The sequence below is a fragment of the Anser brachyrhynchus genome (genome assembly GCF_964034855.1).
Source record: "Anser brachyrhynchus genome assembly, chromosome: 1".
Classification (NCBI taxonomy): domain Eukaryota; kingdom Metazoa; phylum Chordata; class Aves; order Anseriformes; family Anatidae; genus Anser; species Anser brachyrhynchus.
In genome coordinates, this window is record NC_137694.1 from 15,545,872 (window position 1) to 15,570,817 (window position 24,946).

General features: G+C 40.9%; 1 protein-coding gene across 1 annotated transcript; it reads left to right on the forward strand.

Annotated features, from left to right (window-relative positions):
* BCAP29 (B cell receptor associated protein 29) lies at nt 1-24,946 on the forward strand. The gene is made up of 8 exons (XM_080582461.1): nt 1-148; nt 444-599; nt 3,890-3,990; nt 5,628-5,778; nt 10,951-11,086; nt 13,767-13,878; nt 22,535-22,635; nt 23,976-24,946. Exons 2-8 carry the CDS (start codon nt 508-510, stop codon nt 24,012-24,014), a joined length of 732 nt encoding a protein of 243 aa, XP_080438587.1. The 5' UTR covers nt 1-148; nt 444-507; the 3' UTR covers nt 24,015-24,946.

Consider the following 24,946-nt stretch of genomic DNA (forward strand, 5'->3'; position numbering starts at 1 on the left):
CCGCCGGCTGTGCCCGCTCCACCTCCCCTCAGCGCCGGCGGCGAGGAGCGGCCCCGCCGCCTGCCCCCTGCCTCGTTCCCCGTTCCGAGGCCCCGCTCCCCGCCCTTTCCAGAGCGGCTCGCCGCCATCGGGCCGCGGAGCCCGGCAGGTTGCGAAGGCCGGGAGGCCTCGGGGGGAGCGGGGCGGGGCGGGACGGGCTCGGGGCTGCCGGGCCGGGGGGAGAGGCAGGAGGGAGCCGGGGGGCTGCGGGGGCTTCACGGGGGCCGGCCCCGGCCCTGGCCCTGCCCGGCCGGGCGCTGCGGCGGCGATGGGGGAGGCCGGCCCGCTGCGTGCCGCCTGCGGCCGAGCGGCCGGAGCCAGGGGGGAGCTCAGCACGGCAGGGACACCCCCGTTAAGTTGTCCTAAAAATGTGTTTGTTTTTTTTTTTCCTCTCTGAAACTCAGCCTAGCTCTCGACAGTGCGGGGCCCGCCCGAGCCGCGCTCAGCCCCGCAGGCCGCCGGGGGACGATGACTTTCCAGTGGACGGCAGTTGCCACCTTCCTGTACGGCGAGGTAGCAGTGATCCTCGTGCTCTGCCTGCCGTTTATTTCTCCCTTGAGGTAGGAGTTTGCTGCGTGCTTCTCACCCGCTTTCCGCGTTTTTCCTTTTGGTAAACGTTCAGCTTTGCTGCAGCGTGAGCTAGTTGGGATCTGAGCGTGCTGCTTGGGTCACGAGTGCCAGGAGTTTCAGGAAACCAAAGCCTGTCTGAAGGAGCTTAACGTTTTTTTTACACACTGTTAATTTTTCTGACCACCCCTGTGCGCTTCCCTTCCGTAAGGGGGAAGTCTTCCTGTCGATTTTGGAGCAGCCAGTGTGCAGGAAGTTTTCTGCCTCCCCTTGCTATGAACTAGGAAATGAGATGACACAGCGGCCTTTTCAAGAGCTGTTTATCAAGTCTCCAGCGTTTTGGTGTGCAGTAGGCATTGTGGGTGCAGAACTGATAAGGCACATCTGATATTTAAGCTAACCATATATGACGTGTAAGAAAAGCTTGTAAGAAATTTGTGGTCATTTGTTCAAAAATAAATACAGGCTTCAGCTTGATGCAGAAGGTTCAGGACTACTGTAAGAAATGCCTCCATAAAAGTATATAAACTGAACAAAATAATAATACTTCTGGAACGCAATATAAACATTAAGAAAATCATTCGTTCGTGCAAACGCCCTTGGTAAGGGAAATAAACAGAAACAGAATGTGTTAGTTACTCCCATTATATGCAGAGGCCTGGCTTGTAGTGTTGCCTTAAGATTGTTTCTTCTAAGTAGCTGTTCAAATTTGGTAATGCTCTTTTTATTTCTTCTGAAGAAATACAGCTAGCTTCTCAACATGATGCTATAGAAACAGTTGTGATTTCTTTGCAGAATATTAGTAACTAAAAAAAAAATCCAGAAAATTTGCCGCTGTCTCAGTGTTGTATAAAACTGATAAATGTTTTTTCTGCATCTTTAGATATATTCAGAATGAAGAATGCATACTGTAATATGCTAAGGAAAAAGAACTAAAACAAAAAATGGCAGTGTGCAGAGTTAGAATTTGACAACTTAAACCCGTGGGAGAGTCTTGAAAATGGTTGAATCCTCTGCAGCCAGTATCACAACTTAAGCATTTCAACAGCATTTTCAGCATTTCAACATAGATTGTTGAGTTTCCGTGTTTTCTTCTGTATTCTAATCAGAAGTGCAACCGTATGTAAGAAGGCAAAAGCATTGTGGGAGTTGTAATCAGATTATTAATAATAATGGCTTATGTGAGGCAACCAGCTGCAAGAGTTTCTTCAGGCTGATGACACATTAAGAGGACTGAAACAGGTTTCACTTATGACTTAAATAGGACCTGAATTGAGTCTTTGAAGCTGAAAAGCAAATTCAGCTACCAAAAATTGTTTAAACTTTAAAAACAGTGCTTTTAGTAACATACAATGGATTCATTTTATGTTTGATTTGTGGCATTCGGTTATTATTTCAAACAATAGTTTCTGAAATAATTAAATAGTTTTATCCTTTGTGATGTGGTCAATTATCTTATTAACAAAATTGCCACAGGAATCTTGTAGGGTTAAAGATTAGGTGTAGCTGTTGTGAGAGTATTGGAGGGCAGCAGTTCTGCTTTACGCATCTTGGCAAGCTGAGAGCTGGTTCTGTCACAGGGCAAAGCATGTGCAGCTAGAGAAATGTGAAACTGCTGTTCTTCAAAGTTTCGGTTTCCTCATCAGTCTAGAAACAGGTTGTTTGCATCTCTTGTGCCTGTGCGGTTTTTTGGGTAATGAACTCCTCTTCAAATTTGCTAAAAAGATTTTAAGTTCCTGGGGAACAAGTAGATCGACAATATAAAAATGCAAGTACCCAAAAAGACAGAATTGGACTGCCAGGTGATTGCAACATCTATAGTGGTGGCCAGTATTGCAATTTGGAAGGATTATATTTATGTGGCTTCTGTCACCAAAAGGCAATACAGCATTAATAAATGTTAACGTTACTTGTAGAGGGAAAAATAAGCATGAGAATATAATGTAGGTATACTTTGCAGTAAAGAGAGAGAATTTTTAGCCTTAATATAACTTAGCAGTGTAGTTGGTCTAAGATGTTTACATCAGAGAATCACTTCTTAAGTGGAGATTGGTACGAGACAGGAAGAATCACATATTTAAAGAGTTAACAAGTAGGTTTCATTTGAGTTGTAACTTGGCTTACTTTAATTAAGCTTTTTGGTTGATACAGGCTATGGATGTCTGCTAAAAAGAATTGAGATTATACCAAAAGATCTGAATGGAATTATTGTGCATACAAGGCTAAAATAATAACTTTATTCTTTCTGGTGCAGAACGTTGTTGGAGGTGATGCTACTGTCTAAGTTAAGTTCATAGTAGATTGGAAACTACTTAGAGGACAAATTCTAATGGTCTCTGCAAAATGTAAATAGTCCTAACAAAATTTGGAGATGTTACCTGGTTAATTAGATGCTGACTAGCATGCCTGCGTTACATCCCTTATAGCATAAGTAGGTATTTATGCAGTAGCACTGATTCTAACCTGCAGCAAAGAGAGCTGTCTGATCTGTTGTTGTCTCTTCTGGGTTTAAGTTCATTTGACCATCCCAGAAGTTCTTCATTTGTGCTGTAAGTGTGAATTCTTACAGATCTCTCCATGTAGTAATATTAAAGAGATGGTTGTTTAAAAGAAAAATAAGTGGTCGTTACCGCTTTTGCAGCACTTCCTGTCTGAAGCTATTTCATTAGCCAACAAGTTGATGCTCTTGAAAGAGGTTCTTGATAAAATATAAACGTGAGACTTGTCCTTTTATTGTCATTTGTGTGTTAGAATGTAGTAATTCCTTCTACTTTATAATTATGCAGACTCATCAATGTAAAAGATGACCCTTCTGAAGAAAGGTGGTAGAGACAATCTTAATTCATGAAGGGTTGGTTTCGTGGGTGTTTTGGTTTGGTTTTTGTTTTTAACTTGGCAACAAGAAGTATAGTTGGGTAGAAAAATGACAGATTTTACAGTCTTCAACCCATCCCTGAATTTATCGTAGTCAGGAACAAACACGAAGTAATGCTAAAATAAAATCTAAAATAAAACACATCTGGAGAGTACCTGCTACCATATGAGATGTTTTTGTGTTGAACCAACTGTCTTTGCCTGTATTGAGAATGGGGGGGGGGGGGGGAACCTAGCAAGTTGAATTGTTGAAAGTTATATATACCTACTCTAAATTATATTGCAGTTAAAACAGCTGTTTAGAGACCTTACTTAAGTCTCATATCAATAACAAGGCTTTCTTCTGTGAGGTTATTATGCTTTTCTTCTAGTGTTTAATTATTTTGAATAACACAATGCTATTTTACAGATGGCAGAAGATTTTTATGATTCCTCTTTGGAGCAAAATAGCTGTTTTTTGGAACAAGATGTTCCTTACAATAATAGTTTTACTGATCATCTTGTTTCTTGGTAAGTGTTAAACAACTTTCTAATAAATTGAAAAAATAAGCTGGTATACGGAATTCATGGCAGTAGATAATTTGCACAGATTCAAGCCTAATGTATTTCTTTAAAAGTTCTGCAACAGAATAGAAGAGGAGAGGACACATATAGGTTTTGTGTTGGGAATCCAAATACAGTAGTAATATAGGAGTGAATGAAGAGGAAGAATGGAGTTTGGCCTCGGCTGCTGCTTGGTTTCGCTTTCTTACGCAGAAGGCTTGATTCCTGTATGTGGCAGAGCTGCTCAACCTGCAGTAGATGGCACTCTTTCTCTCAGCTGCTGTTGAAATAATGCTCCAGAATATGTCAAAGCCCTGGGCTATATGAGTACTTCTACTCAGCACAGATAGTAAACAGCTGTTGGCTACGCTTGTTAAAGCCTGAGGTCTCTAAAGGAGGAGTAAAGCTTAAGTGAAACTGGAGCTTGACTGATGACTGTCTGCCTGAATTCACGTAATGTCTGTCCTGATTGGTTTGTGTGGTATCTCCTTTATTTCAGAGGTGGAAATAATTCTCCCACGTGGATAGTAGGGGATTGTTTCCAGTGCCTTACACTGAAAATGCCGTTTAATTCCAAGCTGCTGCTGAGAGAAACATAAAAATGTACTGCATATATAATAAAGTCAGGCTAAATTGTAATTCTGTACTTCTAATAATGAACAAAGTAGTGGAAATGCAAATAAACTTTTTATATCTATTAGATCTTCAATATCACTAGAAGTAGATATTTCAGTAAATGGCTTGAGATTGAAAACTGGTGGATTTCTTCTACTCTCTTTGAAATCCAATTGGAAACTTTAACCAAAGCTTTCTTTGGTGATGGTCATTTATGTTAGAGGGGAGAGAGATTTGAGACAAAGTAGAGCAGCAATGAGATAATAGATTACTGCAGGTCTAGATTCTTCACAGAGCATGGGGATATGGTATTTTGTTTGGGCTTAGCCTTCACCGCATTGTTCAAAGTTTCACTTCAAATCTGTGTTACTATAGGCTTTCTATATTGATGGATGTTATAGAAATATTTTTTTTGTGATGTGGTTTAAGCATAAAAGTAGATACTACTACTGTGCTCATCTAACAAATTCCACGTGAGGTAAATGCTTCAAAAGGCATCTCTTCTTTTTTCCTTCCCTTTCCATTTTCTTATTGTTTGTCCACTGGCTGGGTTTTAATTCACATTGTCAACAGTGACTTTTTGACACTGTTGGGTCTCCGGTAGCATTTGTAGAATGTGTTGCTTTGGCCAGGTTCCTGGTGGATGAGTGCGAATGTTGGAAATAACTGTTCAAGCGTGTTTTGGGTAATAGTTTGGCATGTCTCTGGAAATATGTTATTGCTTCAGTGGTTTATCAAGACCTGTCTTTAAAATGGATGGGTAACATAGAATCATTTAGGTTGGAAAAAATCTCTAAGATCATCTAGTCCAACTGTTAACCTAGCACTGCCAAGTCACTAACCATGTCGCTCACATGACTGATGTTACTGTTTGCACTCTGCCTGTATGCTGAGCAAAAAGTGCAAATACCTCTTTCTAGTTCTATGTCTGGTTAATCATGTGTGCATACTCACAGATATGATTAAGAACAATCTTTTTTTGTTTACAGATGCTATTAGAGAAGTTAGAAAGTACTCGGCCATTCAGGTGACTGAAAAGGTTGCAAATGTCAATACCAATGCCATTGATCATATTCATATGAAACTCTTCCGATCACAAAGAAACCTCTATATCTCGGGTTTTTCCTTATTTCTGTGGCTGTAAGTATAACGCTTTTTGAATTTCTACGTAGCAGATTTCTTACGGGAGCTATTGCACAAAGTAATGCAGCTAGAAAAAAAGATCAGAAGGCTGATTTCAAGAGATTAAAAAAATTAAATGCAAGCAGATTGGCTATGAGGTAAACAAGATCAGGGGAAATAATCACTTACAAATGTTTGAATATTGGAAGGATATGTGAGCAACACGTGGAAAGCAACATGTTTGGAATGTTTGAGAAAACATTTTGCAGGAAAAGCTTCTTCAGAGAGTACTAATTTTTTTCATTACATATATGTCCTGTTTTTTTTGTTTTTTTTTTTTTTTTGGAACAAGGAAAACGAATTTAAAAGGTCAAAAACTAAAGCACTGTTAATGCCAGCTTGCAACATATTAAGATTATTTTACTGCATCCTGCTGTGTTAAGAAGCAAAACTGGAGTCTGACTTTAACCATTTCATCTAAAGCTTAAAGTTCCAGATTCTAAGGGAAGTTTCAGATATTATTTCAGATCGAGCACTTAGTGGCAGCTGGCCTGCTGTGATAGTGTGGTATCCCTTTCAAGATGTTTGAATACAGCCAGTAACACAGGGTAACAGAGAGGGCAAGTTTGAACTGCTCAGTAGCAGCCAAGACTGCCTGCAAATCTTTCCGGTAGCCATGGCAACCTGCAAATCTTCACAGCTGGACAAGGAGCACATGAACTAACTGGACAGATAACGTGAATGAATAGGAACAGGAATGGTGGTCAGAAGATTTCCTACATTTGATGGTGATGCTGACCCTCTTCTGCAGTTCTTTGAGTTGCTTGACATTCTCTGGATATGCAAGAGGAACACAGAATAAAAAAATGCCTGGAATTACAGAGACTTGTGATGAACTTGTTCTCCTTGGACTAATGTGTGGCTATCTTAGTTAATCATTACAAGGAGAAGCTTAGGAGGGACGCTGTACATAAAGAAGCTTCAAGGAAAAGTTCATACAAAACTTGAGCAGGAAAAACGGAGGAAAAAAAAAGTCATCTGTAGCCTTGTGCAAAAGTGATAGGAATGTATCATGTTCTTCATCTTCCTGCAGAAAGGTTAAGTAAATATGCACAAATGTGTGTTTGATCTCTGCTCCAAGTGAGGAGTAGCTGGATTGTGTCCTGGACTAGAGTTAGAAGCTGGTCCCCCAGGACCGTATTCCCACTATCAGGGAAGAAAACTTGTCAGGTGGCCATAATAGATATAATTGTGGAGAAAACTTGTGCACTTGAAGAGGTCTGCCGAAGGTCTTCTGGGGGCTACAGGACTTTCACAAAGATTGAGGAGAACTAAATACTCCTACAATAATGGCTAGAGCATGACTTTTCTTAGTAGAGTAGTTTTGCTTATCTGTTAAACAGATACAGTGTTTATCAGAAGACAGAGGGGGAGGGAAGTATTTCTTGGGTTTCCTTGTCATATCCTGCTACCGCCACCCAACCAAGTTAAGGTCACTTGTACCTGTGAATAGGTACTTGGATGTTCCTGGTTCATTCCTTGGGTCACTTTTGGTTCATTTTAGCACAGCGGCTAAGTGGAGAATCCCAAAAAAGGGGTAGATGGAAATTCCCAAGATGAGGGAGGCTGGAAGCTTGTTACTTCTGGTAATACAACAAACTCCTCCTCCATCTGTGGTCCAGCAATCGCAGACCACTGGGAACAGATGAGGAAAACGACCTCCAGTCAGGGGAGGTAACGGGGCCAGTTGAGTCTCCATCTGTCAAGTATCTGCACAGAGAAGAGGAGGGTCATAGCTGCTACCCAAGACTGTCCTCCAGGTAGGACAGAGATGCCCGTCCACTAACATGACTTGATGTCTCTGAAGTGGAGAGACTGCCAAGGTCTGCTTGGCCCCTGTTAACCAGTGCTGCTCATCCACTTGGGCATCTTTGGGTATGGAAAGGGACTACGAAGCTCTGGGAGCAAGGGGAAAGGACAGGAGGACTCAGGTGGAGTTCATTTCAGTTTTAGTGAGGGGGGGGAAAAAAGGCTGAAGTGGAGCGGATGCATCCATCGGGTTAGTGTGTGGGTGATTTTAGTGTATTGGCCTTGGCTTCTGCAATCATGGGACCTTAGAGGAAGAGGGTCTCTGATGAAGTGGGGCAGGAGTGTGAAACTGAAAATGTCTTTAAACTAGGTATGTCAGGGGAGCAACATGCTCTCAAGAGAAGTGAAGGCTTGGGGAAAAGCTGAGAAGTGTCAGAAAGTCAACACAGTAAGGAAGGGTCTCATACATCCCTTCTGAAAGCAGAACAACGGGAGGCCAATCTTCGGTGTTTGAACACAAATGTGTAAAGCACGGGAAACAAAAAAGAGGCTTTAGAAGCTTGTGCACAGTTGCAGAGTGTCCTGTGTTTGCCTGGGAGAGAGTTAACTTTCGTCATAGTAGCTGGTATGGTGCTGTGTTTTGGATTTAGGAGAAAAATAACGTTGATAACACAGCAATGTTGTTGTAGAAAAGTCCTTACACTAAATCAAGGACTTCTCTGCTGCTTGTGCAGCCCTGCCAGCAAGGAGGCTGTGGGTGCAAAGCCTGAAAATGTGGAAAGGAAACATGGGCCAACTCCTAGTCAGGCAGGGGACTGAATGACAAAGGATGCAGAAGAGACTGAGGCATTGGGTATCTCATTACCAGCCTCACGTTGCCTTGCTTTTTGCTCGTAACATCTGCTCTCTGGCCTCCCAGTTGTAGGAGGGTCAGCGGGAAATGTGATGTTACCCGCAGCAGGTACAGCTGGAGAGAACTTAAGCAAAGTGGACATACACAAATCTGTAGGATCCTAGAGTGAACACATGCAGAAGGATGTGCAGTATCCTAGAACAAATCTGCGCAACAGCCAGGGTTGCTGTGAAGCTGTGCTCTGTCGTCTTTGAAGGATCCTGGTGATCAGGGGAGGTTTCTGATGACTGCAAAAAGGCACGTGTCTCACCTGTCTTCAAGGAGAAGAGAACACAGACTAAGCGGCCTCACCTCGGTCCTTGGAAAGGTTGTGGAGCAAATCTTCCTTAACCTTTACGACCCTGGAAATGGCCTTATGGTGACTAGGAAAAACCATCACGTTTACTGAGCAGACATCATGCCTGATCATTCCTGTTGCCTTCTGTGATGAAATGGCTGGCGATGTGGACAAAGGGCAGAGCAGTGGCTGTTGTGTGCCTTTAGCAAGGCCTGTGACAAGTCTCTTTTGGTATCTTGATAGCCTAACTGGAGAGATACGGTCTGGGGAGATGGGAAAAAAAAAAAAAAGAGGGTGGAAGATTCACTGGGTCTCCAGGCTCAAAGGATGGTGATTAGTGATGTACGTTCTAGCTGGTGTCCCTCTGGGATTGGTACTGGACCCAGTACTGTTTAATGACCTCATTAACAACTTGAATGATGAGTTAGTGTGCTCTTAGCAAGCTTGCAGACTGTTAAAGTCCAAATCAGAGTGGTTAATGTCTTGAAGGGCAGGGCTGCTGTTCAGTTGGAGCTAGACAGGCTGGAGAAATGTGCTGGCAGAAACCTCGTGAAGTTCAGCGAAGGCAGGTGGCAAGTCCTGCGTCTGATAGAATGACCCCATAGAGCATACAGGCTGGGGACTAACTGGCAGGGTAAAAAGCAGCCTCACCAAAAAGGACCTGGGGGTCCTCGTGGACAGCCAATTGTTTATTGGGCTGTAATAGCAAGGGTGTAGCCAGCAGGCCAAGAGAAATGATGACTTCCCCCCATCTGGTGCTTGTGGGACTGCAGCTGCAGGACCACGTAGGGTTTTGGCTCCCCATTGTAAAACAGACATTGACGTACTGCAGTACTGCAGAGAGGCCCAAGAATGCTGGGCACTGAACTGTGTGACATACAAGCCTGTGCTGAAGGTGCTCAGCTTCAGCCTAAGAAGTGAAGTGGAGGGGAAGACTATTGCTTTCTCCAGCTGTCTAGTTGGAAGGAGTCGAGAAGATGGAGTGAACTTTCCTCAGTGGATCCACACTGGAGTATCAGGAGACAACAGGCACAAACTGAAACCTGGGAACTTGTGATTAAAAGTAGTTTTCCACTGTCAAGAGTGGTTGAGCACTAGAAGAAGGACCCCAAAAGTCTGTGGAATGTCTGGCATTGGAGATGGGGGGAACTCAGCCGAACAAGGCCCTAAGCAGTCTGCTCTGCCTGCTCTGCTTTCAGCCGGACCTCGGACAGGATGACCTCTTGAAGTCCTTTCCAACCTACACAATACTGTGATTCTGTTTTAGTAATGATGTTTTACTGTCTTCTGGCTGCTGTATCTTGGATAAACAGTGACATAGAGTAACTTTTTTTTTATTAAGAACAGTCAGAAGATGAGCTTTCAGTGAAAAAGCAGGTGGAAGGCTCACCTTGGGAGCTACAAGGTCTGTTAATACACTTTCAGTTATGAAAAAACAAAGTGGATTTTCAAATATTATTTTTTTTTTTTGAAGAGCAGCTGTATAGTTATGCAGCAGGAATGAATTTAATTCAGTGTTGCTTTGGCTTTTCCTTGATTCAGTAACATACCATTTTGACAGACTCCAAGATGGATAAATAATGGAAGTAGTGATGCGAAGAAGCAATCACTAGTTCAAGTCAAGGAAGGTATTTGCAAAGCTTAGGTTTGAGATGCCAGATGAGTGCTGACGTTCATGTATGTTCTGATTTATACTGTACTGACAGAGTACTTTGAGAGTTAATAGGAGGGTTAATAAAATATTGCTAATTTTATTCTGGTAAGGCCTTTTGGGGAGGGGTATTGTTTGCTGTCGTTGTTTTTAATCATGCTCGTTACCATAACCTATTGCTTGTGTGTTGTATTCAGAGATCCATCATATTTAAAACAGAAAGTTACGTAAGAGTATTTTGGCCTTTACGCAAAGAGGTGTCTAATCCCCTAATGGCTGCAGATTTGGGGAGGAGGGGCGTGTTACCTTTTCAAGTAAAAAACAGATTTTTGTTGGATGAAAATACATTTTCAGTCTCTTACTCTGCTATTACTTGTCATCATGGAGTCTGGATGTTTCCCTTGAGGTGCTTTGTGTCTTCATTTTCACATCTAATGCTGAAAGACAGATAAAAAGGTTTGGTTTTGTGTGTTGTTTTTGTTTTTTCGTTTTTAATTTGTGCTGTGAATTACTGTGCTGTTCACTGTGTTTCTTCACCAGTGTATTGAGACGTACTATTACCCTTCTTACTCAGTTGGCAAAAAGCATGGCATCTCATGCGGCTCTGGAAACGCAAGTAAACGACGCTACTGAAGCAGCCAAAAAATACGTGGCTGAGAATGAGAGGCTGCAGGAGGTATCTTTTTACCATTTTTCATTTTCTTATGCAGAAAGTAGTTAGTACAAAACAGTCTGGAGATAAATTCAGTAGCAAACTGTGTTCTTTTTCTGTTTGAAAAAGGAAGAATAATTTTCTCACCATACGTAATTCAGAATACTGAATACAAATTTCAGGAGCATTTTATTAACAAGGGAAACTAAAGCAGTACAAGTACATGGAGGAAGTTCTGTCTTTCTGGGACAAATTTTGTCAAATATTAATAAATTCTTAAAATATCTGTTTGAATTTAATCTTAGTAAAGTAGAGGGAGACACTAATTTTATTCATCTTACACTAAACAGCTGGCTGTTTGGGTCAGGGCTACAGCGGTCCAGTACAGAGAAGCCTACAATACAGCTGTGCTGATGCTGGCTGTCTCTTCTAAGCAGGACTTGCTCTGGTCCTGAGATGTCTTTTTCTAACTTGCAAAATTGGTCTTTTGTATTTATTGTATTTTGTACTCTTGTATGTATTTTTATGGTGGATCAGCCTACTCCCTAGTACCTTCCCTTCTCAGTAAGGCACTGCTGTAGTATTAATGAGGGTAGTACCAAACATTTCTTACCTAAAAGAACCACCATCAGTGGACCAAAACCGTGTTATTTTTGGAGAAGAGCGGATAAAATTAAGCTATTATGCAGGAAGGGAAATAACAAAGGTCTGGATGGATGAAATCTTTTCTTGTTGGTGGTTACTTTGACTTCTGTTGGAAGAGAATGAACCAGAAGCCAAGCTGCATATCCAGCATATGAAGGCTTTTGCAGCACTCTTCAATACAGTGCATTGTCAAAACAAAACTCACTGTAGGTGTGTGTCGGTTTCCTTACAGTCTGTCTGGAGCAGTGTCTGTAGTTACCAGCACCATTTTTTTGCCTTTTGTTTTTTTGTAGTAAGTTTCCAGACAAAGGGAACCAACTCTGGGCAAAAAGTACTAGAGGGGCTTTTAAAAAATAAATAAATAAATAAATGCAGGTATTTGAAAGGTATGATGAAATGAGGATCACTAAGGTGTGTGTTACCTATTTCCAAAGTATGAAATGATCCCAAAATCTTGAGAGTCTGGTATTTTGACAAAATAATCCAGACTTCCACCCATAGCCTTGGAGCTTGTCTCTTTGCTGCATCCTGCTACGCTTTTTCCTCTCTGTCCTGCTGGGATTTGGCCAAAAGTCCTCCTTTTGTTCAGCATTCACCCTTAAGCGTGTGTTTCCCAAGCAACACATTCTCTTAGCTGCTTGTAAGTGATAGCCAGCAACTGGAAGCTGCATTCCTGTCTGTTTCTATTTGTATTTTTGATTTTATGATTTGCAAAAGCAATGGTAACCACAGTTACAATCAGCATGCTGTAGCTAGGTCTCCTTTGTGCTGAAAATGCAAAATGTTCAGAATCTTTGTTTTATAACCTCATAGAGATACTATGGCTTAGGTTCCTCTGAGGCTTGGCCCCCTGCATTTGCGTTCATAATACAAATGTGATTCATTCTGCTGTCAGAGAGGTAAAAGCAATAGTACACAGGGCACTCTGGCTGTAAGTATAAATCCTGTAAGTTTACTCCAGTGTTTTGCACTGTCTCCTGTTCAAAGGTTCTACAGTGCACTGGACGTAAGACAAAAGTTTATAGAAATAACTGTATTAATAGAAAGAGCTGAGAAAGTAAAGGCGATGTGAGGCCCCTCTAGCTTTATTTCATAACAAATTGGCTATGGTTTTGTTACCAGTAGTGAAATAGAATCTCTGCGCTATGGTTACAGTGCATCTGAAAACTTCTCTTCAGCTCCCTTCTTTGGATTGTTTAACAGTTTTTATAAACTGTTCTTTTTCTTCCTGAAGTAATCTCTCCCCTCTGTTCCTCCTCGTTCCCAGTAAGCTCCCATACCGTGAGTTCACCTAACAGCTGTTCATCTCAGTTCTTTTCTTTTTCCCCTGAAGCATTTAGCACTATTTTTGCCTTTGTCACAACAGAGACACTGCTTGGTTGGCTCCTAGAAGTTATATGAGGAAAGGGTCTAATTATGGAGTCTAATCCTTAACATATGATACTTTAAGACAATTGCTACTGATGACTTAATGATAAGAGCATGCATAAGTATAGCAGTGCCAACATTTTCAGGGTATGGGGAGTATACTGCTCTTGTGTCCAGTGCGTACAGGGCTACTCTTGAATCCTTTCTTAGTTTTTACTTGAATTTCAGCGGAAATCTATTCGGGATATTGAGGTATTCTGAAGATTAAAGAGGTAGCTATGAACCTAAAATGAGGGATTTGTGACATCTAAATCAGGATAACTTAATTATTAGAAAAAAAGTTGCATATAAACATCACACGAAGTCTCAGTATATGTCTTTTTGAAAAGCCTTTTATAACCTAAACAGTCGTGGGCTTGATACAGAGATGCCAGGTCCTGTTATGTGGAAGGTAATGCCACATATACACATACATATACAACAGGACTTGATATCAACTTATAAAATTGAGCAATTTATTATTATTTTTTTAATTTTTATCCCTGGAACAACTGACTATCTGCCTGTGTTGTACTGGCATTTTATAAAACTTGTCACCTTGCAAAGTGAAGGCTGATATTCTCTGGTAGTTTGGCATTAATATTCAACTAATTTAACCAGAACTAATTGTAGAATCTATGGTTTTTAATAGGCCTTGAATGAACGAAGAAGCAATGGAAATAAAGAGTCAGCAAAAGTAATTAATGAAAAATTGAAGAAGGAAATTGAACACTTGAAATCAGAGTTACAGAAGACATCAAATGGTAAATATTGGTTAGGACTTGTTTGTAATTATGAAAAAGATTGTTTCAACACTGGAAGTCAAAATTTTATTCTAAATGTAGCATTAACTACAGTTTACAGGAACTCTTGGTTTGGGGTTTCTTTACATTTGACTAGGAACAGGAACAATGTCATCACCATGGCTAGTTCTTAGCAAATGTTTTTGTTACAAAAATGTGTATGGTGTAATTTGAACACCCTTAGTTAAATGGTAATCATTAACAAATCAAACTGATATGTTTAAGTGGTGTTGAGTTGATTTGTTCAGTGGTGACATTTGGAGGATATGGAATCAGTTGCAGGTTGCTGTAGGCATCAGACTGATCTCCTGTGTTATGTATAGCAGCCAGTATCAATGTATAAAATGGGGACGAATGTGGTTAAGTCTGTGTCCAAAGGCTGCTTGCGTTTGGACAACGCTCTCAGACATGTGGTCTGACTTTTTTGGGTGGTCCTTTGGGGACCCAGGAGTTGGACTTGATCCTTGTGGGTCCCTTCCAACTAGTGATATTCTGTGATTTTCAGTTTGGTTTTTTTTTTTAGTATGAAGTGTTAGGTCAGGTAGCAGGTAAGTCTTTGACTAGTATTCTAAATGTATGTATCTCTTGCAACAGAAGTGACTGCGCTATTTTTTTAATCCCTTTTTAGCCTGCAAGGAAACATTCCTTGCAATTTATAGCATGACACCTGTCAGCAGCTTCCGTGTTTAAGGTTTAGCTTGTCAAAACTGCTTTCTTGGCAATCTGTGTTGAGATAGGACAGAACCAAACAGGTAAAATCTGCTCTATTTGGATCTGCCAAGGTGTGTGGTGCTTACGAACAACACCTACTCATCTGAAATTAATGTTTTTAAGATAACACTATCTGTGACCTTGTAAGCATTAATCAGATGTTCAGACTGTTACGAAACAGATTTTTGTGGTACCAGATAGCATGTTTTCATCAAAACATAGTACTGCTTTCATATTGCAGGGCACTGCTACAAAGCTTCAAAAATAGCAACACCAAATATTTCATGAAATCGTTTTTCGTTGTCCACTGGGAAGACAAACAAGAACAGCTGTTTTCAGCTGGGCTTGAAGCAACACGAATCTTTAAACAGAGGGTCTCATTAATTCGCATTCCCAGGCAGGTTTGATTGTGGTTTTTCCCTCTCCTGCTGTTTTCTTAAAGAAATGAAGGAAAGCTGCCTTTGAAGTGACAAGATCAATGAAAAACATAAATGCATATGTTTTATTTAAACTAACTGGTGGTATGTGACACTAATAAAATGTAAGCTTTTCAGTCAGGAGTGCTAGAGGGAGCTAAGGAATAAATAGATTTACCACATGCTGTTTCAGCTGCATTCTCCATGCAGGCTGTTGTCCACCAGAAAGATGTATAAATTAAGGCATGCTTGAGACTTTTTGTTGGGGGGGGGGGGGAAAAAGTGGGGGAGAGGATTTCTTTAAGGAATGAATCAGGAAATATTTATACCCCTCCTCCTGATGCCACCCCCCTCGTTGCCAAAACATCAAACAGAAAACCCCATGATTGTGTTAATTACCATCATCAGCTAAATGGTGTTGAGGTACGTCTATCTTTTTTTTTGGTAAGTATTCTTATACCTTATTTTGAGCAAACTGACAGCCAACAAGCTGTGGAAGTACTTGATACCAAGCACATCTGTAGACAACTTCAATATGGAGTGTTAAGAGTTTGCACGTGAATTGAACTTGCTGTTTCTTTTGAAACTTCTGCAACTGAGCAGGTAAATACTGAGTTTCATGCTCACTAAGTGTGAGAAATGAATTACATAAAATCAAAGCTGGGATTGTTAGAGGTAAAACAAGCTTGTCAATTTTTTGCATGCCATTGAGCATGACTAAAATGGATCCTTTCCTTTATGTCCACAAAGTCCAGTCCCTGAAGTTTTGGGGACACTTGAGGGGGAGGGGATTAAGAGTGTAGGTAATGCAACCTGGATATGAAACAAAGCAAAACTAATATAAAAAAATAAGTTTCCCGTTTTTTTTTTTCCTGCTATGTCAGTAAGAATTAGAAATTTGTGATTTTATTTTTTTCTGGTTGATTGGTCGTTGCTCTGCTTGAATTGGAAAAACAAATGCAATCTTTTTCACCAAGTACTTTCGAATATCCACTGGTCTGGTACATTTGTAAACCTACCTACACATGGTGTGAGGGTGATATATTATGTTGTAGTAGTCTACGTGTCAGAAGGTGAGGTACCTCAATAGAGGAATGCTTAGGAATCATCCTAAGCATGTCTGCTTTGCATTTCAATAAGTCAGTTTAGTATCAGAGCAGTGCTGTGACTTCATGGGAGTGGTAAATTTTCTTTAACGTTTTGAAATGCTCTTTACAACTTCTGGCAGAGAAAATGCTGTGTGTCTCCTCTTCCTGAAATTTTGACTGAAATTTCAGTGTATACAGTGACTACTGCAAACATTCAGGAGACTCATCTCTAGTTCTTCAGCTTTCTACCTTTTACAGGAAATGCAACCTACCGTATATTTTTGTTCAATTAACCATAAGTGAAATCCTAAGAAGATATTTTGCCACTTACTGTGCTCTAGACAGGTAGAGATGAACGAGTAGAAGTACAAGACAAAGAGACTGAGTAGAGAAATTATTAAAATCTGAAGAATGGTTGGAAGCAAGTGGCAAAGATTTCAGCCGAATTTGTTTTCCTTTCAGACTTGACCTTCCTATCCCTGCTGAGGCCCTCTTTCTCTTTATTGAGGGTGTGAAGGAAAGGGGGCTAGTTCTTCACTCCTTTATTGCAGACCCACATACTGGGGACTTTATAGGCACCCAGCAGTGTGGCTAGCACTTTCGGAGCGTAAATCCATTTTTAGCATACCTGGACATGTAATAACACGACTTTTTTAAAAACCCTCTGAGATGGTATTTTATTGATACACTTGTCAGTTAAGGAAAATGTCTCACTATCTAAAATAAGTATGAGTAATCTTAGGAGCAGGCAATGCAGAGGTGAGCGTGCTTTTCCTGATGCACGTTAGATGCATTTCTAACAAAATGTTGACTGAGATAATTAAAGGCTCTCTGTGGCTGCCAGTATCAGACCTATGGGATTTTTGTGGGGAAAGAAGAGGTAGTACGATATTGGGCAGTGTTAGGCAACTGCCATGCAAATTCACAACTGTTTTTTTGATCTGTGAAATGTGGCATTGCTGCAATGTTCATTTATCCAAAATGCTAATTGTGACAAGTATAATAGATGTAAGTAGTGGTATGTTACTTTGTTTCATTTTGATGGCTTTGAAAATTATCCAAAAATCTACCCCAACACAAACCATCTGCAGCTGGAGATGAGGTCGGAGTCAAAGGACGTTTGGTGAAGCAGCCATCCTCAGGTTGAGGGCAGGACTGGGACTTCCAGCGCATTAAATTTGTTTTCTCGCTCACAGATCCTGCGCTGTGGAAATGCTGTTGTGTGAAATCCCTCTTTGTAACTATGGGACCTTCAGGGCAGGAGGGAGACTTCCGCACGGCTGTACTATTCCACTTTCTGCTATCTCGGGTCATCTTTTTGGTGACGCTGTCCTGGTGTATGGTGGAGGCTCCAGCTTTATTTACACAACAGAAATTGATACAGAACAGCTAGTATCGGTCGAGTCTTGTAAGAGAACAGGCTGGCGTTCCTGGTGGACTCCTGGCCAGCTTGTTGACCCCTTCCTTACTGTTCTAACAGTGTCTCGTAGCAAATGACGTGCACCTAAAGCTTCTACCTCTGGCTAATGGAGCACAGTGGACGTTGTTGTCCCCAGCACCTGCGTACAGTTGTTGAGCTGTGGCTTCATGGCATCTTTGAGCTGAGACTGTGGTGCCACATGGAGAAGAAATGCAAAGATAACGTGTCTATGTCTCTGCTGTTAGGATTTCACTCTTTGTACTAACTTATCAAAGGAACTTTGGTGCCTTTGAACTTCAGTTTGACTTTTCCCTGAAAATACCCTTTCTTTATATGTATTTTTATCCTAGACATACAATGAGGGCAGGAGAAAATTCTGGTGAAACCTCTGTGCATCCTTCAGTGAGGTTTGTGCGCTGCACAGAATGTGTAACAAGGGTGGGTTTTGTTTCATGGTTGCACAGCTCTGTAGGAGACAGGAGTAAAGAGAACAGCAAGACGTGGGGAGGGCTGGTTTAGAAATAGTTTTTAAACTGTTGACTGTTCTAGAAAGCGTGCATGTACAGATATACAGCTTTCCCCTAAACACTAAGATTACTGGTTGTTGGAAAGATAGAAGTGATTACCAGAGACCTTGTGAATACATTTCCTAGAACTGTTGCCACCAGTGAGAATTCAGCTGGGCTTTTGTGCTGCTAGGCAGGCTAGTGACACACACATGAAAACCGTATTGACGTTGAGCTCTGCTGAAACACTCCAGTTCTTAAAATCAAACAAACAAAGTATCACCCTTTATCAGCTTTCTTTTGTAAGCTGGGAATAGGAGGCATGAGACAGGGGAATGAATTGACCGTGGTCTCGTGTTATTGAGCCAGTGACAGGGGGAGGTTTAGAAACCAAAGTCCATCTTTCTTAACCTTTTTAACTGAGATCGTAACCGTGGTGGGAGCCGTTGCACAATGTCACATGCAAGAAAAGCTTATATTCATTTTTTGTTGTCTCAGAGGGTTGGTACTACATATAGCAAGCGTGGTTTTGTTTATACAAGGGCATTTACATCATCTGCTGTAATGTCACTTTGTAGTGATGTTGCATTTGAGGTTGTCAGAGGTACTTGAAATCACTTGGTGTAATTTTTTTGGCTCTGCCTTCTCTCATTTCGTGTTTATCTGATCATTATATCTTCAAGAGAGAATTCAGAATTGATTTGGAACTACTTGACTGGAGCTGTGTTCCCAAAGATTTCTTGACAAATCCTGTCTCATCTGTGCCTAAATTCTGAAATGTGTCTAGCTCTTCCTCAACATGAGTATTCTCAAAAGAGAGAGATCTTCTGTAGTCTTAAACTACTCCAAATCATTTGAGCTTTTGACTTGTATTGTGAGCAACACTAATTTTAAATTCCAGACCATACCAAATTTCCTTAGTGGTGAGCACTCTAAATCAAGTAGTTCAGTCAGACCAGGACTAGTGGCTGTGCAGAAGGCCCGAAGAAGGGGGGTGGAGGCTGCTTCTGTTGCTGTTGTTTCATTTTATTCTACTCTTTTTGTTTCTCCATACTTCTTAAAATTAGAAGGTAACAGAAATAGTGCAGCTACTGGGCTGTAGGACTGGACTTCAGAGGAATCTGATCTCTGAAGTAAACTCTTTATCCTGGAACAAGATACAGAGAATGTGGTAAGGGAAGGACAAGTCCTCTATCTTTCCCTGACTGTACATGTTGTATCATTTTATGGACCTCCAATCACACGTTTAAGTGTAACAGGATAGTTTTCCATAAACGTCTTCTGATATTAAACTGCCCTAAGGATTTTTTTCAATTTCTTCAAAGGGAAAGGGAAATAATGGAAAAAGATGTTCTACCTTTCACAGTATTGAGGCTGCACTCAGCACAAGAAGGACCTGAACATATTAGAATGAGCCCAGAGGAGACCCAGAAGGATGATCAAGGGGCTGAAGCCCCTCTCCTGTGAAGACAGGTTGAGGGAGTTGGGGTTGTTCAGCCTGGAGAAGAGAAGGCTCTGGGAGAGACCTTAGAGCATCCTTCCAGTGCCTAAAGGGGGCCTACAGGAAAGCTCTGGGGAGGGACTCTGTATGACATGCAGAATTGGCTTTAAACTAAAAACGGGAGACTTAGATTAGACATTAGGAAGAATTCTTTCAGAATTGAGTTTTAAGCCTTAGAAGCCCATGGGTTTTTTTTTGGCATTACAAGGAGCAGGCATTCAATTTCCCCTTAAAGGAAAAAATTCTTTACTCTGAGGGTGGCACAGGCTGCCCAGAGAAGCTGTGGCTGCCCCATCCCTGGAGGTGTTCAAGGCCAGGCTGGATGGGGCTTTGGGCAACCTGCTCTGGTGGGAGGTGTCCCTGCCTGTGGCAGGGGGTTGGAACTGGACGGTCTCTAAGGTCCCTTCCAACCCAAAGTAGTCTGTGCATTCCAGTTCTGGAACCTAATGACTTTTTTTCTAATTAGCTGCATTAACATAGAAGCAGTGTCTCTCACCTCATGCCTGCTCATGCATTTACTTGGTAGGAACAATCAGCTCTTGGGTTTTGCTTGCTGCCAGTCCAGCTGCTCTGTCTCCTTTGAGGCTAAACAACAGGCCAGATGGAAGCTGGAAGCAATAACTGACTGTGTTGTGTACAAGAACTATTTTCTGGTTTATGCTGGGGCAGTGTTCGTTTGATGCGATCCATATGACAAACAATATACCTGTACAATTGATTTGGCTGTAGGGCAGTGTTCATGTCATGGCAAAACAGTTGAGCAGTGACGTCTGGAGAGGCTCTGTTGCTTGACAAGAAGACATCCAGAGAAGCTGGCATGCTGCAGAATTCATGTGGTCAAAAATGTGACACTTTTTTTTTATTGTGTGGCCCCAGCAGGAGCGAGGCCGATTTTTCTAATCCGCAGCCAAGGCAGGTGGAAAGGACAATCTGCTCTTTGCTTTTTCCCCTTCTGGGGTTAGGTGAGGTGTTCCTGTCACACATCTGTTTTGGTCAAAACATTGAAACAGTGCGCTGGCTTGTTTGCTTTCTTGATTTGCAGATACCTTCAGATACTTTGTTCAAGTTTTAAAGATACAGTTGTTTTCAGATGCCCCTAATGTACTGTGCTGCTGCTTGTAAACAGCTGAATAGCGTTAGATCAATTAGGACTTCTTCAGAAATACAGTATTTTCACGGTAGTTAACTGGAAAACTGGCAGATTTAGCAGAGGTGAAATGGCATATGGATGTGAATTTTGCCTACAGCTTAACAGTCAGAGGCTTGTCAAATTGTCACTGCTTTACAGTGATTTCCAAATTTCACTATCCATATTTTAAACAGTAGCAAGAGTAGAGAGAGGATCAGAAAGAGTAAATGCAGTGGGGTTTTACTTGCCAGACATGTGGAAATCATGGTTATCCAAATACCAAGACTTTTAGAAAAAGATGTTTGCACTGATGCTGTCAAGATTGCATTGAAAAGATAACTCTGCAAAGTGAAGTGAAAGAAAGAATGGAAAGGTACAGAATGAATTTTTGATCACCATGGAGTCAATAGGCTTAAATGTAATTAACTTCAGTAGATCAGAATTTCAGGCAAGTTAAAAGTCATATTACTGGAAAAACACTTGAAGGTTTTTAATATGAGATTTTTTTCAAAATTATTTTGAATCTAAACATCCAAATTAATTAAAAACAGGGAATGAGGAGGGAATTTTCCTCTGTGCATGCAGGAAAGTTTTCAAGATCTGTGTCCTGATGTCCCAGGAACTAGGGATCAGGAGTAAGCTCCCAAAGTGAAATACGGTTCAGACGAGAGTGCTTGTAGCTAGGTGCTTAACAGAAAGCACATCTAGCTCCTCAGCTTTTGAGAGCAGGCTCTCAAAACCTTTTTGAGAGCAGGCTCTCAAAAGTGCTGCAGTTCTTGAGTGTCTGGGAGGTCTCTGGGAAGGAGCAGTCTGCCTCAGGCAGCTCACAAAGGATCATCCACATTGTTGGAATAAGGAAAATAGCCATATTTAAAAGCACAGATCTCAGTGGTACAAATAGAAAGAAACATCTGCTATGTGAGGCAGCCCTATAGGTCATTAGCAATGTTCCTCTGCATGAGTAAATCAAGTTTTTGGATATGCCTGTGCTGTTACAGCAGAAAAATTTATACAGATATGTGGGATACTTATAGCATAGGTATGTAATGATGTCTAAGTGACCTTACTGAATGCTCACGTAACGGTTCAGGAGTAATGATTTTATGAAACTTTATGCTGATTTACCCTGCATTGTAAATTAGCCCCTGTGGATTCCTGGTACTTCGCACTGCAGCATAGACCTGCTATGTATACTTGTTCTTGGTTTATTACTGCTGAAGTAGGGAGTAGAAAAATAAGTACTTTTTCCTCACAGGAAAAGCCTGTTTTGGTTGTCTGTCCCACCACCACCGTTTTTGCCTTCTCATCCATAAAGCAACAGTTCTAGCGAATGAACTCATGAGTGGTAAAACAGATGATAGGGCAAAAAGGGGGTCAGTGCTCCTGTAATAATGTATTATATCCCTATATCCCTCCTACCCCCGTTTGATAGACAGCCTCGGTTACTTTGCTAAAATCCTGTGCAGTGTTTGAATACTGTCTTCCTTTTAAGATGTCTGACAGTTTTGCTCTGGGGGTTGTAGAGTTTTATTTTTTTCTGGAGTTGTCTCCTGCAATATGACAGAAGACTAGTCTCACTCATTTCTTACTTCAGTCAAAAGTTTACTGGTCTTGCCCTTGCTTTACATATAACGCTTTCCTGTTCCTTGTGTTGCTGTTCTTGAATACAAGTCATTCCCTTCCCTGTCCTCCTTGTCTCTTTCTGTGTCCATCTGTGATGCTCCATTTTACATTTCAGCTTTTTGTGAGGAAGGGCCGTCGAGTGCAATGGAGCCCTAATATATAAGCAGGGCTCTGAGGAACTGCAGGAATACAAGTAATAACACAAATTCTGATTTTTTTACAGCTCTTTTCAAGGCAAATAATGAAGTGACAGCTGTTAAAAAGCAGTCTGAAGGCCTTAAAAGAGAATATGACCGTCTGATGAAAGAACATGAACGGCTTCAGGTAGGTGGTTCTGGCTCACTGTATGAATGCAACATTCTGAAATTGTACCAGCAAAAATCTGCTTGTTAGGTGTTTATGATGCGAGGAATTTACCAAAATCTTTAGTACAGCATGAAGTTACAATGGGCAGCACTCCTTAAACTTCATCAAAATAGTAAAACTTTGTCTTGTAAGAACTGGATGGCAAAGCTATTAGCATTTTCTTCTTTGCTCTTCAGGTCATCAGCAGACACTATTTGGCTGTCGCTTGGGAGTTAAGATTCAGATCAAACAGAAGCTTCTGAGAAAATGATAGCAATAGTGTGTGTGGTATATACATAGCTCATAGGTGCCATTTTATTTTGTTTGCTCTCTAAACATGCTTTTGCAACACTAGGTTATAAATGTTGCAATACTGTTAATATGCAAGAAGGAAAAAAAAAATGCCTAGGCTAAAAACAGGCTAGTATAAAAATTCAACTGAAGTACGGAATACAAAAAAACATAAACTAAAGCAGAATTAGCAGTTTGATTGGGTTTGCATATGTGCATAGCTAGAATACTCATACTATGTACAGTAATTGTGGTAAAACTGGGAGCCCTGCTTGTTCTTTTTGTCTGAGAGGTGATTGTATGTTGCATGCCTAACATCTGCCTCAGCCTGTCAGTTTTGACTGAAATCTGTCAGTAAACATGAATGTTAGTCTGTTTACAAGTAGTGGCCTTGGGATAAAATACATCAATGATGTTAACATTCTGGTGACAACTTCTCAAGAAGGGCAGTTTGGCTGTGTATTAAAAAACAAACAAAAAAGGCAAATCTGAGGTGGTTATCATCTTGCGGTGTGTAAAGCTGCGTACTGATTTCCTGGCTTCATCCTGTCCTTCTACAGAGACTGCCCAGTTGGTCTCTGTGTTCTGAAGTTGAGACCACCATCTGTGTCCTGTCTTTATGCCTCCTAGTGCAATGAGCCACAGTAGTGCTGCTGCATTGCCAACGGCCTTGTAGTCCGTGATACACATCCTCAAGTTTTTTTCCGTTTACCTCTGACTGAAAGTACAGAAGATACTTAGCACCCAGCGCATTCAACTGGTTTATCCCTAGGAGTTGTTAGAAGAAAACACCTTTTGCTTAGTTTGCTTCACAATTCAATTGTAACATGAACAGAGAGCAGTAGGGTGCATGGCTGTTAATGTATTAGAATCTGAAGCACACATGTTATGTGGGGAGTATTGATGGGACTGCAGCTTTTTGGAGTGAACAAACAGGTTCAGTACAAGGGGGCAAAATGGGGCATCTGGAGTCAACAGTTCCTGATTTTGCCAACATAAAACATAATTTTTAATCTCTCTGTTTTCAGGACAGTTCAAGCGAAGCAGAAGACAAGAAAGACCTGTAAGTGTGTCTAAGGCGGATGGATGGCATTGGTACAATTGCTTCAGTGTGAAAAGCCTCACACTGTTTAGGCTCCTGATGCGTATCTGAAACAAAACTTGATTTTTCTGAAAAGCACATGCACTGCAGGTCATGATTCAGATTCCGCTAATATATCTTGGTTGCCAATATATTCTGTGTTTGAAATAAAAACGTTAAGTGGCTTACCAGATTTCCCCTGGAGTTTGTCACTGCTCTTGTGAGAAAAAACATGATAATCTTTCAATTCCATCTGGAGCAACTGGTCTCCAAGCTTACACCTTTCAAAATGGTAAAAGATTATGCACCATTTGCTTGTAGAATTTGAGTGAGATTGTATATCATGCTAAACCTGAAAAACATAGTTACCTAAAAAAGAAAAAGTCTCTTGTGACACCTATTTGGAGTCTTCAAAAATTCATTTAGCAGTGGGTTGTACAAGCTTTTCATCAATCCTTCCACTTCAGTGGAAAACTGAATGACAATCAATCTAAAGAAAATAACTAAATAAAACTGTATTTCTAAATCCGTCTCACTAGCTTGTGACTTTCACTTAGCCACATGGATGAATGTATTTTAACAAATAATATTTTGCATGCCTCTGGCTTCTTTTTCTTTAATATACTGGGTTCTGCCAGTTTTCATAACCTATTTTTTTAATTGGTTGTTATTAACATTCTGAACTTTTACACTGTTTACATCCATTTACTCAGTACATGCCACCTAACTGCTTTTGCCTTGCTAGGTAAACATTGTTTTATTTTTTTGTGGATACAATACCTCGAATAAATGTGCACTGTTTTGCATAAGCTCTTTTTGGCGTTCTGACAGTTGTTTTGAGTTTTTTTTTTGTTAGTTGGTTCCAATTTGTATTTGAAAGTTGGATATGTTTCTTATATTAAAGGGATTGTTTAAGTT

What these genes read in the sequence shown, in the direction of transcription:
- BCAP29 (XM_080582461.1), top strand. Translation starts at nt 508, where the DNA reads ATGACTTTCCAGTGGACGGCAGTTGCCACCTTCCTGTACGGCGAGGTA. An exon ending in AGAATGAGAGGCTGCAGGAG is followed by an intron (nt 11,087 to 13,766) that starts GTATCTTTTTAC and finishes GGTTTTTAATAG; the next exon opens with GCCTTGAATGAACGAAGAAG. An exon ending in AAGAACATGAACGGCTTCAG is followed by an intron (nt 22,636 to 23,975) that starts GTAGGTGGTTCT and finishes CTCTGTTTTCAG; the next exon opens with GACAGTTCAAGCGAAGCAGA.